Source organism: Brassica napus, chromosome A6 (assembly GCF_020379485.1).
Source record: "Brassica napus cultivar Da-Ae chromosome A6, Da-Ae, whole genome shotgun sequence".
In the NCBI taxonomy this organism is placed as follows: Eukaryota; Viridiplantae; Streptophyta; class Magnoliopsida; order Brassicales; family Brassicaceae; genus Brassica; species Brassica napus.
The window spans coordinates 21,298,627-21,314,923 of NC_063439.1; the positions used below are offsets into that span (position 1 = coordinate 21,298,627).

At 29.7% G+C, this 16,297-nt stretch overlaps 1 protein-coding gene and 1 pseudogene across 1 annotated transcript; both read right to left on the reverse strand.

Annotated features, from left to right (window-relative positions):
* Positions 1 to 1,218: 1,218 nt before the first annotated feature.
* On the reverse strand, positions 1,219 to 5,739 carry LOC106441887. Its single transcript, XM_048735087.1, has 11 exons — positions 5,331 to 5,739; positions 4,231 to 5,100; positions 3,583 to 4,020; positions 3,101 to 3,502; positions 2,970 to 3,017; positions 2,800 to 2,883; positions 2,634 to 2,717; positions 2,328 to 2,545; positions 2,168 to 2,249; positions 1,618 to 2,055; positions 1,219 to 1,498 (listed from the first exon to the last, which is right to left on the reverse strand). Exons 1-11 carry the CDS (start codon positions 5,433 to 5,435, stop codon positions 1,349 to 1,351), a joined length of 2,919 nt encoding a protein of 972 aa, XP_048591044.1. The 5' UTR covers positions 5,436 to 5,739; the 3' UTR covers positions 1,219 to 1,348.
* A 3,749-nt stretch (positions 5,740 to 9,488) lies between these two features.
* LOC125610003 lies at positions 9,489 to 16,297 on the reverse strand (annotated as a pseudogene).

Consider the following 16,297-nt stretch of genomic DNA (forward strand, 5'->3'; position numbering starts at 1 on the left):
TTTTGTATATAATATTTGTAAACTGATTTAGAAGCCTTTATAAATTACTTTTTTTATAGATTTATAAGTCTTTATAACTTTTAAATTCCCCTTTATATATCCTCGTATTGGTGTTTACATATCATTATTTTTGTATATAATATTTGTAAACTGATTTAGAAGCCTTTATAAATTACTTTTTTTATAGATTTATAAGTCATTATAACTTTTAAATTCTCCTTTATATATCCTCGTATTGGTGTTTACATATCATTATTTTTGTATATAATATTTGTAAACTGATTTAGAAGCCTTTATAAATTACTTTTTTTATAGATTTATAAGTCTTTATAACTTTTAAATTCCCCTTTATATATCCTCGTATTGGTGTTTACATATCATTATTTTTGTATATAATATTTGTAAACTGATTTAGAAGCCTTTATAAATTACTTTTTTTATAGATTTATAAGTCTTTATAACTTTTAAATTCCCCTTTATATATCCTCGTATTGGTGTTTACATATCATTATTTTTGTATATAATATTTGTAAACTGATTTAGAAGCCTTTATAAATTACTTTTTTTATAGATTTATAAGTCATTATAACTTTTAAATTCTCCTTTATATATCCTCGTATTGGTGTTTACATATCATTATTTTTGTATATAATATTTGTAAACTGATTTAGAAGCCTTTATAAATTACTTTTTTTATAGATTTATAAGTCTTTATAACTTTTAAATTTCCCTTTATATATCCTCGTATTGGTGTTTACATATCATTATTTTTGTATATAATATTTGTAAACTGATTTAGAAGCCTTTATAAATTACTTTTTTTATAGATTTATAAGTCTTTATAACTTTTAAATTTCCCTTTATATATCCTAAACTCGATTGATTTTACAAGAGGTAAAAAAACAAGTTTTGTTTTTTATCTTATATAAATTTATATGCCCTTATACATTATTTTATACAGATTTATAAATCATTTTGGTTGTTTATACAACTTTATAAACCTTAATTCTTTTTTGTTTTATGAACTGATGAGCTCTTGAAAAACGATTTATAAATCTTTATAACTTTTATATACTCCTTTATATATCGTAAATTCATTTGTAATAAACCATTTTGTTTTGATTTTATAAGAGGTTATAAACTATTTGTAATAATGTGTTATAAAGCTACTGAAATACAAATTTACCATTGAACTTTCTAAATTTAAGGAAAACCATAAATCCAAGTCATAAACTCATAATACTCAGAATTCTACAAACAAAGTTTACCAAACACGCATAAAACAGATAGTTGTTCACACATAACTATAAGCAAGCTATAAAGTTTTTGTTCATTCCCACATTAGTATTCATTGTAATTCCGAGAAGATATCAACCGCCAACTTTTCTCGGATGATTGCAATTTTTTCTTCACTCAGCTTTGTCAAATCCACTATACGCATTGCATGGCACTCTATCAGCTTCAATGCATAAACTCCACTGTCTTCTATTTTAAGAACCTTAAACAAATATGTTTTAGTAATATATTAGCAGATAAATTATAATATAAGTTATTTGATCTGAAGAACCTGGATACAAATCTACCATAAAGATTTATAAGCGGTTATAAAGATGTTACCTGTGGGAAACCTTCAGATACAATTTTTATCGAGAACTTGCTTGTATCCATGCTGACATCTTTGAAGAAGTAGCGAATCATGAATGGGAGAGCCATCGCATATGCATTAACGTAAGGGACCAAACTCGCATCTGTGAACTTCATTGCTGCACAATTGAATGCTGTGATATTTCTCTTCTCCAAGTTGATTACAACTCCAAGCCAATACTTCTCTGCTACTGCAATGGCCGAATAGAGGAAGTTGATATTCTTCTCTATGTTGTACTTGTCAAAGCCTGCTCCAAATTGGAAACCTTTCTTGTCATCTAAAAACTCATCATAAAACTCATCTATTTCTTCAAGAAACTTCACTCCAACAACTAAGGCAGTTTTGTTCAGAAACAAATCTGGATTGTTTATCTGTCTCAGTTTCAGCAACTCAAAACCTGCTTCAATATGCTGAAACAAAAAAAAAACAAATACTCAGAATAGCGATCATATAGTTTTATAAAGAAGATTAATATAAATTTATAAGGGATTATAAAGAATTTTTGTTCACATATAGTCTAACCGTTTTTGAAAGTTTTTTTCCCGGAGTTTCAATATCCGAAAACCACTTTGCGTTTACTATCTCTTGATTGATTCTCAGCTTCCTACATTGGACACTCATACTTTTTTATGTAGATATCTAGTTTCATGAAATATATAGCTTCTTATAAAATAAAACTTACTTTCTTTTGTTTGACATTTTCCATTCTCTCATTTTTTCTTTTCTTGTTTTATCAACTGGCTCAAAGGGATGAAGAATCGGATGTTTCTTCCTTGCTCCTGTAAACGGTGGTTGTGTATGAATGGATGGTATTTGACCTCTTTCACTTCTTCTTAGCGGAACATTATCTGTATCAGCTTTAAACTTCTTTTGAAGTGGAGGCTCAACATCTTCGTTTACCTACAGAACAAAAAAAATAGTCCCCTTTTTACAAAGGATTATTAAGTCTATAAAATAAATCAATACTCATAAAGTTTGGAAAACAAACCTGGCTGTGTTGTTGTACCAATCTCTTTTTTATTTTCATTAGAGGTTGGAAAACAGGAATCTCATAAACATCTCTCATAAGAACCTGATTCATGCAAATCGTTTTTATATAATTGTTTAAGAGACCTTAACGATCATGAAATAGTTTATAAAGCTTTATAAAATACCTCATTTGTACCCTTTCCACTATGACTTTCTTGGGAAAGGAGATCAAACTTAGGAGACGTAAATGTTGGATTAGGCGATGAAACCTTCAGACAAAATATTTGAAAATTAGATGTTTATGCTATATACATTAAACTTTTACAAGGCCTTATAAAATATATTAATTTTGTACCCTTGTATCAAAGTTTGGAGTATTGAATGTTGGAGTAGGCGACGTAACCTACAAAAGAAATAAGAAATTCAATTTGCCTATCACTAAATTAAAAAATTTATAAACCTTTATATCCTGTTTTAGATTCATACCTGCGACGTTTGTTTCAAGCAACTTTCTGATTCAAGTTTTTCTGTGTCTTCGTCTTGAGTGATTTTTTGTGTAGTCTCAATTTCCCCAAGAATATTCTCTTCTTCCCTTTGATGCTCTGTACCAGATTTTGCTTCTTCATCACATATCTCTTTTTCATTTTCATCATCCAGTGCACTTCTTCCATCGCCAGAGTTTGCTTCTTCAGCAATTGTATCTTCAGAGTTTGCTGCTTCAGCAATTGTATCTTCTTCATTTTCATCATCTGGTGCATTTTTTTTATCATCAGAGTTTGCTTCTTCATTAATTGTATCTTCTTCATTTTCATAATCTTGTGCACTTCTTCTATCACCAGAACTAGCTCCATTTTCACAATCTTCTTTGTTTGGTGAACTGTCGTTAAACTTCAAAAAAACAAGTGAAATCATTAGAGAGGAATAACACGCGAAATTTGATAAGTAATTGGTAAAATTGAATTGGTTACCTTAACTCCTAAAACATTCTGGATCATTACTACTCGCTTATCCAAATCACGAACCATTTGGATTAGCTTATCAAGTTTCTCGCTGTTAGACATGGAATGATTTTTATCTTTTCTTTGCTCCTTATCCTTTTGATACTCTTCATCTTTATTTTCCTCTTCATCTGTCTTTTCCTCTTCATCTTTCTTTTCCTCTTCATCTTCATTATGGTTCAGATCTTCACCATGCTCTGCATCTTCGTCTTTTGTCTTGCGTTGTTGACCTATATCTTCTGTTGCAACAAACATATCCACAAAACCTTTCTCCCAATCGCTTCTCCTCATTTTGTATCCTTGTTGAACTAGTTTCACAACACTGTGAAAGTCAGCATCGTCACTATGTGTTGCCCCCACCAAATGTTTGTATTCCTCAGCCAATCCAATCACTGTGCTAACCTCAACCTGTAGAATAAATAAAACATATCTATGTAAACCTCTTATATATTAATTTATATAGTCCTTATAAAAGTACATTTATAATCTTGTATAAACACATGTCAAATTTACAATCCTACAAGACACCGATTTGTGGACCTTTTCAAGGAGTCCCTAGAAATCCACTTTTCAAACAATACAATACGAATATATTTATATACGCTTATAAAAACTCACATTGTTTATCTTCTCCAGCTCTAACACTTCAGCTATTGTCGGAGTTCTTGTTGAGTCCCAATGTAGACACAACGGATCAGAAGAAGAGGATGTCTCGCATGGCTTTCCCAAAGATTTACCAAGCACATTCACTGATGACATTGCCCACAGATTTATGGCTAGCGCAAAACCACTCACTTCATAACTATCTCCTGTCCAGGAACTTGCACTCAAACTTTTTACACTTCTCATCAAGATTCTATAAGCAGTTTTACCCCAAGCAATCTTGTGTGAGCGATAGTTCATATAACGCTGCAACCTGTCTCTCGGGATTTTAGAACTCGGATTTTCTGCCATAATTACCGCTTCTGTGAGTATTGCTGTTCCAAGGGATAATCTTTCTAGTGTTGGCATGCTTCGTGCTTTCTTTTTAAACATTTCATATAACGTTCTCACCGTAAACTTATCAATCTTGCCCAGCATCCAAATGTATGGCTTCTTCATTATTTTGAACAGCGGCTCTGTTATTGTCTGATCTTCCTCACAACGTAAGCCTGTTGTCAGATGAAATTCCCTTAGTGAAAACCTCATAGGCTGGTCCGAGAAAGTAAACCAGAGATCCTCTCCTTGCGTCAATACTCTTCGCTGCATTAGAAAATGGAACAACTCTTCTGAAAATTGAACCCTATTCCTTTTAACCAACTTCAAAATGCTCCCAATGTGAGAGTTCTCTATGAAAGAAAACTCTTCTTTTCCTAATATATCTTCCACCTTCTCGATATAATCAATCTTTGAGTGATGGATTATCGCTTTGGGATTATCTGGTGTTTCTACAGCTTCATAAACCCTCCCAGGCAATTTCAAGGTTGTGCAAAACTCGTTGCTATCCAACTGCAATACAAGACAACACTTCTTGAGTTCACGCATTTTATAATTACTTGAAACCCACATTTATAAAGGCTTATAATTTTTCAAAAAAACTCAATGTTCACTATCGATACTATTTCTCTTAGATCTAACTAGAAACATGACAATCCTCAACCAATGTTCTTCTATTTTCTTATAACAGAAATAACAAATTCAAAAAATGACTTGAAACAAACAATAATTTAGGTACTTACTTGTAGAGAATCGTGAAGATAAGAATCATGAATAGGAGAATCGTGAAGAGGAGAATCGTGTATAGGAGAATCGTGTAGAGGAGAATCGTGAGGAGTAGACGACATTTTTTGAGATGAAATTTTGAATCGTATAGTCTGATTGTTATTCGTCGTCACCGGATGCTCTTTCCAGAGAGACGGCGTGACTAGTGAGAGAGAAGACCTTTTGTCGTCGCCGTTGCTAGAATCGCCGTCGTAGCTCTGTAATCTCGTCGCCTTCGATGGCGAGCTAGAGAGATTCGAGAGAAAAGGTTAAAATTGCGAGGGTTATTATTGTCTTTCGGCTACTAAACAATTAGGTATTTGTGAAAATGTCCTCCTCCTGAGTGTAAATTTGAAAAGGGGTACTCAACAAAGTGTAAATGTATAATTTCCCCTTTAAAGTTACATTTATGAATTTTGGAAGTAAAATTAGTTGCAATTTGGTTTTTCATAAAAAAAAATTGAACAGTTTTATTACAAATTTGAAAAAAATATGTTATACCAAAAATATATATGAGAATACAAAATTTATTATCCTGAACATGGTTCTCTTACAAAGTTATCAAATGTTTAGACTTGGAATAATGATTTAGGGTATAAGGATTGATAGGATATTAGTGTCACGTGATACACATGAGTTTTTATTATAAGGTATATGCCAGTATATATAGATTTATGTTTTCGATATTATAATGTGACATTTTCTGTAAATGGAGAAAGATAGAAAAACGTGATAAATATATATTTTAATTTTGAAATTAACTATACCAAACTGAGCATAAATCATAACTAACCGATTTCAAATAATTTGCTTTGATATTATATATCGGATCCATTAAGATTAGGTGTATTAAAAGGAAAAAAAAATTAAAAGCCAAATAAGAACATTTATTATGATATATAGTTAGAGAAATATAAGATAGGACAAAAAATAATAATTAGTTACTAATAGGTGCAAAAATCTTTTTAAGTAGATTTTTTTGTATGATCTATACTATTAAAAGAAAAGAACTCTTAAAAAATTTACTTACACAATATTGTTGGACATTTTCATTAGACAATTAATATTTTATTCTTACCTTAAATTTAGACTAATAATATATTATCTTAAATTTCTCTAACAATAATATAGTCAATACTTTTATTTTAAATCTTATGGAAACTTTAGAAAATCTTAAATAATATCTCATTTTCAAACTAAAATCAAATCCTCGTGTTGCTCTTCAATAATAAAGCGATGGAATATTGCTATTCATATGGATATCCTTAACCGAGCAATAACAAAAATTTAATCACCTACGAATAAATTATTTGTTGTTTATTCTAATCTTATATATTAAAACAGAAGTCACAACCTTGATTCATGTGTGATTTTTTTAAAAATGGACCTAATGGACCTATTCATAGAAATTCATACTATATTTTAATTCAGACTAATAATAAATATAATTTTAAAAATATTTTAATCATAGTATCTTTTGATATCTTTTCATTTTAAATATAAATATATTTATTTTAAAATTCTAACAAATCTGTTTAAGAAGATTTTTGCAAGATCGTCATTTTTGAAATTATATTTAAATATTTTCACTAATTTCGAAATTAGTTTAAAATATTATTATACATTAATATATTCAGTTATATAAAATGAAAAATAAAAAAATCTATAATATTTTAGTTATTATATAATCATAATCAATCATATTAAATTAAAATTATTATATTGAGATAAATATAATAAAATTGTATTAAATTTATATATTTATATATTTTATTTTCGTAATTATAAAATATTTATGTTCAAAAATAAAATCTAATATGTTGGTAAGATGGGTTAACATTATCAAACTATATAATACATGTATAAAAATTAACATGTATTTTTTTAAAGTTAATAATATAAAATCTTTGTAACTACTTTAATCATAATATATTTTCATTTTAAATATAATATATATGTATATATTATATTTTAAAAATTTTAATAAATTTGTGTAATATTTAAACAATAACTTAATGTATTTTAAGTTATCGTTTAGAAACGAAAATAAATAAATTATATCCTATTTTATCTACTTTTATAGTCATGATCCTGTTAAAATATAATTATTATACTAAAATAAATATGATAAAATTATATTTAATTGATAAATTTATAAATTTTATTTTCATAAATATAAAACTATTTATTTAAAATATAATATGATGATAGAACGACTTAAAATTAACAAACTATATAATACATATCTAAAAATTAACATATCTTACACTTTTATATATACAATAATAAATTACCTAAAATGAATAAGCATAAAAATATTGGTAAAAAGAAATCCAGTTTTAAAATACGGGTCAGAATTTAGCATAAATTAAATACAAAATATTTTTTAAATATATTTTCTCATGAATATATTAATTTGCTTAATAACTAAATGCAAATACAATAAGATAAATATATAATAAGAAGCGGCAAATACATAAGGTTTAAACAATTAATTACTTATAACATGTAAATTATAAAATTATTGTATTTGAAATAATTATATAAATATTTAAGTACATGATTAACTTTAAAAATATATACCACTTATGTTTTAAAACAATAATTTATGTATAGAAAAGTGAAAACAAACACCCGTGCGGTTGCACGGGTCAAAATCTAGTTTAATCTATTAAATTCATACCAGTCAAGTAATCTTATTTCTAATATACTGTATGATTACCATTGGTTTGAGAACAAGTTCAGCGCCGCGTCCTGACCAGATGATACAAGTCGTGACAGTATAATTTTTTTCATTTAGTTGCAGAGATCAAATTATTTGTTTATGAAGACAAGCTTCAAAATGCCGAGAAAAACAACGGCACCTTTCCCTGGAATCAACAACAATGATTATGAGCTTTAGTGACTGATTTTCTCTCTCCACCATATTGTTTATGTAATACGTTCAACCTTGATTAAGAGGTTTGAATATCCTTTACACCAATTTAACCCGGGCTATTGTCCTTCTAATCTTATTGATATACACATCAAGTGTAAACTAGAAGCAACCAAATACAAACCAAATGGGGAATAGCTAATTCAAAATATTAACCATTTATTTAATAAATACAGAATATACTAATAATATATATATTTATGGGGTACAAATCAAAATATTAACCATTTATTAAATAATTATTTAATATTTAATAACAGGACCTATTGATATAGGTGTGGTCCAACTACTTTAATAAAATAGATTAAAACCTTTTATTAATTATTTAAGAGAAATATTATACAAAAAAAAATACAAATATGACTAAAAATCACAAATATAAAAATTAAATTTCTAAAAAAATGTAAACCAAACATACCCGTCCTTAAAAGGGCGGGGTTCTCTCTTAATAGAATAGATTATCAACTTATTAAATTTCTAATTTTGGATTATGTATTTTAAGCACAGATTTTTGAAAGGTTATAGTTATATAAGTTCTAATCGTTCACCCCTATTTTTTTGTTGTTGTTTGTTGCAAATCTTCTCAACAGTTAAGGAAACATATAAATACTAGAGCAAATCCGCCCTACGGGCGGGCGTGTGAATAAACTAATAAAAAAATTATGTATTAATTTTCAATTTATTTTAACTAAAAATAGCATTAAGATTCATAATTATTTTACAACAATTTTATCTATTTATTTTATTATTCATTTTAGAAATTTTAATAATACATTCAACATAGCATCAATAGAATCCTACAGTTATATGTTTTTTTTTATTTTCATACATTTTAACAAAACAGTTATTACTATTATCCTATTTAATTTGTACACTACATATTAATCTCAGATCTCAAAGTTTATAAGAAAAAATCGAATAATCATTCATGATACATCTTGTACTTGAGTTATCGATTTGGTTTACAGAGTTAATATAAGTCTGTGAATGTCTTGTTGTCAAAAAAAAAAAGATACATCTTGTACTTTATCATGAATTCATTAGCAGAAGGTGGTTTATAAATTGAAGCTTTTTAAATTATTTACATTTTTGTATAAATACAAATCTTGAGTTAAGTGTTTTGTATTCAAGTTTACAAATCTTGGGTTAAGTGTTTTCTATTCAAGTTGGATGTTTGTAAACTTGATAGTATTTGGCCATATATAGATTGGTTACGTTCTGTAACTTAATGCGTATAGATGTAGGTTACATACTATGTTGTTACATAAAAATGCTGTCACGATATCAAATGTGAATAAGAGGACTCTCCTTTACAATTGCTAAGTGTTCTTGACAGATGTGCAGAGCTATCAACATTTATTGGAAAACAGAGAAAAAGACATGATAAAAATTTTGAAATTGATAAAATAAAATCTGGTCTGAGAGTTGGACTAATTATAAAGACATTGTGTAGCCATATACCACTTCAGAGACCATCCCCGATTATCCATCGTTTACAAAAAATATCAAGCTCCTCTCCTGTTCATTTTGTGATTGCAGCTGATCCATTGATACATTTTTCTGCATTGAATCTTCCCTCTTACAGTTAATACATGTCTCAAGGTTGTAATCAAAATTCATATAACATGTAGTTATAAAGTAACCTCAGGTACGTCTGATGCACTCTTTGTTGAGTTCAATAGCATCTATTTCTTCTTGGTCTTCCTCTTCCTCGTCTTCTTCTTGTTCCGCAGCAGAAGCTTCACACTTTGCAAAACTAACCCACACCGCCACACCTTGTAATGCTTTGTGCGGTCCAATAGTCGATCATATAAAGCTCGTGTCCTCTCTGATTCTCCTTCTGATATCTCAAAATCTATGTACGCCTGCCACACCAAAAAAAAATTAAAATTTCAATGATCCAAGCGATTCAAGTCCGAGGATTATTTTACTTTTTTGAATCTATTGGACTGAATATTTTACCATCTATAGCAGTTAGGGCATGTCAAGTGCTGGCTGAGATATTGCAAGCTCAAAGGTAGTTCTAGCTAGTTCAGTCTCATCAAGAGACCTCTCTAGCTCAGCGTATTTGCTCCAAGCATAGCAATTCTCTGGAGACCACTCAAGATAAAGCTCATAAAGCTTTCTACATCTATCTATGTTTCCCAGCTGGAGCTCAATCTCAATGTAGTTCTTGAATATCTGTTTACGGAAGAAAAATATAACCAAAAATAAGTACATTAAATGAAAGCAATGAAACATATAACGTTCAAACACATTTCATGCTTACTTTATCTTTTGGAGCTTTCCCAATAGCGTTTGTTTCCTCATATATGCCGAGCACTGGCGAGATTCAATAGCCAGATTTCAAACTGAGCAGCAAGCAACCATATTTTGGCAAAGGAAAATTTGGAGTGTGGGATAAGCTTAAGACATTCTATGTAATGTTTGGTAAGATGAATACAGACAGTCAGACTAAACTGCTAGGGTGAAACACAAATGAAAGTAACTTCACAAGTTTCAGAATAGGTAGGCTTTGGCGTACCTGTATACATCTCGTGTACGCTCCACATCTTCCGTTTTAATCTCTTTATACAATGCATAGTTAATCCTACACCAATTAGTTATATCAGTGTCACTGTTTCAGTAAATCGCAGATCAAAATATGCTAATAAAAGACAAACAACCAACAATAGCTTTCCACATAGTGCAACAATCTATTTCAAAAGATTAATTGTGACATGAATGTGCAGCTTAAAACTCAATAAGAGCTAATACTGACTAAGTCAACCAAACCCAAACCCCATATTAACCTTCTTATGCGTAGCATGGTCGACATCTTACGCAAACCATGAACCCAACATTCTAAAATAATTCTGCATTATTGTCAAAATCGCAGAACCAAATATGCTAATAAAAGACAAATAATAATAGCTTTCACTGTTAAAGAAACTAATTATGCAAACCATGATCAAACTCTAACAACTCAGTTTAAAGAATTAACCTTCTTATTCAACGCATGATTCACATAACTACGTAATAAGTAAACATTCTAATTCTAGCTAAATCAATTATGCATTATTTCCAAAACCAAACTGAAAAAGAATAAACTCACCAGAGATAGATGTGTGTTTGCCAGTATCGTTTCTCTTCAGGAGATGGAATATTAGCAATAGCCATCTCATAAATCTCTCTTATCCTATATTTGTTCCCCACAGTTTCTTCAAGCATAGCGTAATCAAACCAAGAATCATAGTTCAAAGGGTTCTTCCTCACTTCATCTTCATACTGAAACCTCCTATTCCCAGCAATGGCGTCCTCAATCCCTTCCTTATCACCATACTGTTTCTCAAACGCCACAAACTTTTTATACAAATCCTAAACTCTCCCTGTAGGAATATGATCAAAAGCAAACTTGTAGATAAACCTAGCACGTTCCGGCTCCTTGCATCGCTCTTCAAACTCAGCTAACGCCACAAAGAGTGTCTCGGCTTCTTCATCGTCCGCAAGCTTCTCAGTGGCGCGGCGTTCGTACACGTACTGCTCGCTCCAAGAGGGCTGATTACTAACCGAAAGTAATCAGTATCTATATATATAAAGAACAGTTAATGTATACATCTTACCCTAATCATCCATCTAGAACCAAAATATCTGATGTTCTGAACCCAACTAAAAACCTGCACAAACAGTCACAAAGGCTCTCAAAGTTCAGATTTTTAAGTGAAAGAAACGGCAAAGAGAGTAATGTTAACCCAATTAATGATAGATTACACAAACTCAACAAAGGCAATCTACCAGTGAAATAAATATTAATTAAGCTCTATGAATCGTAAACCTAAAAGGTTAAATCACATGATTGAGAAGAACGAACATTGATATGCCCAGCACATACACATTTTGGGATAATAATTTTGAAATTAATCAAACTGAGAACCTCTTAAGGCGACGAAGGGAGGCGAAAGAGAAATTTTCTGAAACTGTCGAGGGAAGAGAAGAGAAAACAAAAGAAGAAGATGAGATTTCGATTCGATTAGTCGGACCGTTTTAGATAGCGTAAGGAAGTTCAGACATCGTCTTTCCGTCGCACGAAGAAGAGAGACGATCGTCATCTACCAGGGCCGGCTACAGGATCCAAATTAACAGCCCAACACGCAATAAACAATGAAAGCCCATCCCGAATTGGATTAAATGAAACGATGTGTTTCATTGGTCGGACACGTGTCGTCCTCTCGTGCAACGAATTTCCTAGCTGGATGCTGACGTAGCACGCCCAGGAGAGAGTAAACTCTCTTTTATATAATTAGATTGTTATATCCTAGTGGAAGTTAGTGGGACAACTTCAAACTAGACTCACAAGTTAAAATATATGGAGTGAAACACCATTTTTATCAACTAGTGATATCTACTATGGATTCGTACGTTAACTAATTCATTAAACGGGGTTGGGACCATTGTCATTGTCGACTATCCTACAAGCCAAAAATAATTTCTATGGTGGAACATTTAACCACGCCTAAATCGTCAAGAAATATCTTGGAGAAATTGCTAAAAATGATCAAAACTTGATTTTGAATACAAAGGTGTATCCCAAATTTAATCAAATGCATAAGTAATTCAAAAGTCTTCTAAAAAAAATATTCTCATGTATTAGATCTTAAAAGTAATTAATAAATTTTATTAAAAGAGATAAAAATCAAAATCATGTATTAATAAACATTTCTAAATGATGGAAATTTAGTTTTACTAAAATTGAATTATTTTTAACATAGATGAGTGAATGTAGATTGAGCTATATGTTTGAGATTTGGTAACATATGTTATAGTATTGTTGGTATTCTTAGAGTTATATTTTGAAATCTTTTTTTTTTAGTTTGACGTATATGTGTTTAGTGACTATCTGATAACTTGATTTAAACATTTTTTAAGTTTCTGTTAATTTTGAGGAAGTGTTTTTTGCTTAGTTATTTGATTAGAGGGTCTGAAAGACTTCCAAAAATCTTTGGTTTATAGTTTAATAACATAGGTTATAGTATTGTTAGTATTTAGTGTTAGATTTTGGAATCTTAACTTAAAAAAAAAGCCAAATAAGAGCATTTATTATGATATATAGTTAGAGAAATATAAGGTAGGATCAAAAATAATAATTAGTTACTAATAGGTGCAACAATCTTTTTAAGTAGATTTTTTTGGTATGATTCTGTTTTAGTAGTATACATTAGGTTAAGACCTGCGCCTTGCGCGGGATGAACATTATATATATATAAATTATTTCATATATTATATGTTTATAACATATTATAAAATAATAAATATATATTGAATAATTAAAAAGTCATTATCTACTACTTATATAATTAAATTGGTGCAAACATATAAAAATACATAAATATAACAGAAAACGATATTGTCAATATTTTTTCAATTTTTTATCAAAAAAATGTTCAACGTAAATTTCAAAATTAAGATATTTATGTATTTTTATATGGCATATAGTTTAATTTAAAATGATACATATATTTATATATCTTTTATTTTTGATACTTATTAAATGAGACTTTCAACTTATATTATTTTTTAATTATTTGTATCATGTCATAACAAAAAATTTAAATCATCGATCCCAAAATTTGGATGTGAAACTTTTAACAGTTTTAGTAATTTATACTTTTTTTTTAAATTCAAAATATAATATATATATATATATATAATTTTTTTAAATTTTTATTATATGGTTACTTGATTGTTTAATTTATTTAAATAGCTTAAAATTAAACAAATATATATATTATAATACACACTTATTTTTATCAAATCTTTATTATTCAAAATCATTAATTATGATATACACTTTAGCCACATTAGGCAATTCCGTAATCTTATTTAAGGAAATAATGAAGCACATTAATAATGTATTTATTATGGTTTAATAAAAAGTTTATTATATATTTAGATGGACCAACCTATTTTTCTAAGGATTCTAAGAATCATTTTAGTGATGACACATGGCTACAAAAAAATGTTGCAATGCTTCTCAAATAATATATAGGGGATTATCAACTTATCAAATTTCTAATTTTGGATTATGTATTTCAAGCACAGATTTTTGAAAGGTTTTAGTTATATAAATTCTATTCGTTCACCCCTAATTTTTTGTTGTTGTTGTTTGTTGCAAATCTTCTCAAAAGTTAAGGAAACATATATAAATTGTTATTTCCTAGTGGAAGTTAGTGGGGCAACTTCAAACTAGATTCACATGTTAAAACATTTTTTTTATGATTAATCAGGAAGGTGATCTGGCGGCTGTGGCCAACCGACTAATCCCCCTGAGTCCAGAACCAGCCTGCGTCTGTACTCTCAAGGGGTCTAAATCATTCCGTGGCCAGTGCGTATCAAACCTGGGTCTGTATTGGGGTTTTTGCTTCTTCAAGACCACCAGGCCAACTTGCGCTGGTTATCACATGTTAAAACATATGGAGAGTGAAACACCATTTTTATCAACTACTGATGCCTACAATATATGGATTCGTACGTTAACGAATTCCTTAAATGGGGCCATTTCATTGTCGACTATCCTAAAAGCCAAAAATTGACCACTATTCATTTATATGGTGGAACATTTAACCATGCCTAAATCGTGAATAAATACCTTCTTGTAATTTATTTTACAGGCTGGATGATGTTGGGACCGAGAATCAATGATGTTTGAAAACTATGGTTTTAAATAAAGTAATTATGTCACCGTTTTGGACAGTAAATAGGAGTAGTTTAAAGTAGTTAGACCTTGGAACAGTCAATAGTTTGGCTGAATACATGCTTCTGATTTCTGAAATGATGTTTAATAAGCTCTTTGCTTCTATCAGTACATATGTATCAAAAAAGTTCCAAGAGTGTCGTGGTTCAAGATATTTTAAAAAAACTTATAAAATTTATGGCCTGATTCTTGAATAGTAATTGACCGGCTATATAGCGCTTAGACGATAGGTGACTTGGGCCAAGTAAATAGACGTGTTGGCTCCGTGTTTTGATTATTCTTTTCGTGTTCTATGGCCCTCTCTTCGAAGAGTTAAAAATGAATGTTAAGCTGAATGACAGAATGTAAAGTTAAAAAAAAAACATGTGACTAAGAAAATTTTGGAAAATACTATTTGCTTGAACTAAATAATAACTTCCGGAAAAATACACAGATATTTTTAGCAAATCGAATATTACATGAACTACTAAACTCTTCACGCTAACATAGTAATGAACATTAATCTGATAAATTGATGGACACAAACGGTGTTAATTTGTAAACATGTAATGTAACCAACACAAACTTATAAATCGGATATTACTCTATTCTTAATTTAGAAACAACATTGTATATTTTCTCCCTCTCGCTAGTAATTTCTTTTTGTAAATTTATCATCTTTCCCATTTTTTTTTCTTTTTGTAAAAGGGCTTACTAGTTTTCTTTTCCTAAAAAAGTGTTGATTTGAGATTTTTAGGGCATTGTGGTGGTGGTGGTGTGTGAGTTTGTCAAAAAAAAAAGGGCATTGTGGTGGAAATCTAAATCGGTTTATCTTTCCCAATTTGGTACAATTATTTATAGTTTTCGCCTCCTTAATCCCGTAGACTGTGTACTAATTCGAGTGTCAGAATTTCTAAGAAAATACACCATTATCGTGATGTCAAGATCTTCACATGTTTATCTTCAAACAATATCAGTATACAACCTCACCGATTCACCATTGTCGTCCCAGTTCACAATATCTTCAAACAATATTAGAAGGAATACCTTTTTTTTCTGAACTAATGAAGTATTAAATTTGTTCAAAAAAAAAAACTAATGAAGTATTAAAAAGGAAAGAAGCAACAATCAGATCGTGAACAAGTAGAAAGGACGACCGAAACGATATATCACGACCATATGTATTTCCTCGTCGTATAATAGGAACCCTTCTCAAAAACAGAAGAACATTGCTTAGTGGAAATGAGTGGGGCAACTTCAAACTAGATTCACATGTTAAAACATACGGAGTGAAACGCCAT

Excerpts from the sequence above, each read along its gene's own strand:
- LOC106441887 (XM_048735087.1), bottom strand. The coding sequence starts at position 5,435 with ATGTCGTCTACTCCTCACGATTCTCCTCTACACGATTCTCCTATACAC. Across the intron at positions 3,018-3,100 it reads GCTTGAAACAAACGTCGCAG|GTTACGTCGCCTACTCCAAC; the intron begins GTATGAATCTAA and ends TTTCTTTTGTAG. Across the intron at positions 2,056-2,167 it reads GAAAAAAACTTTCAAAAACG|CATATTGAAGCAGGTTTTGA; the intron begins GTTAGACTATAT and ends TTTTTGTTTCAG.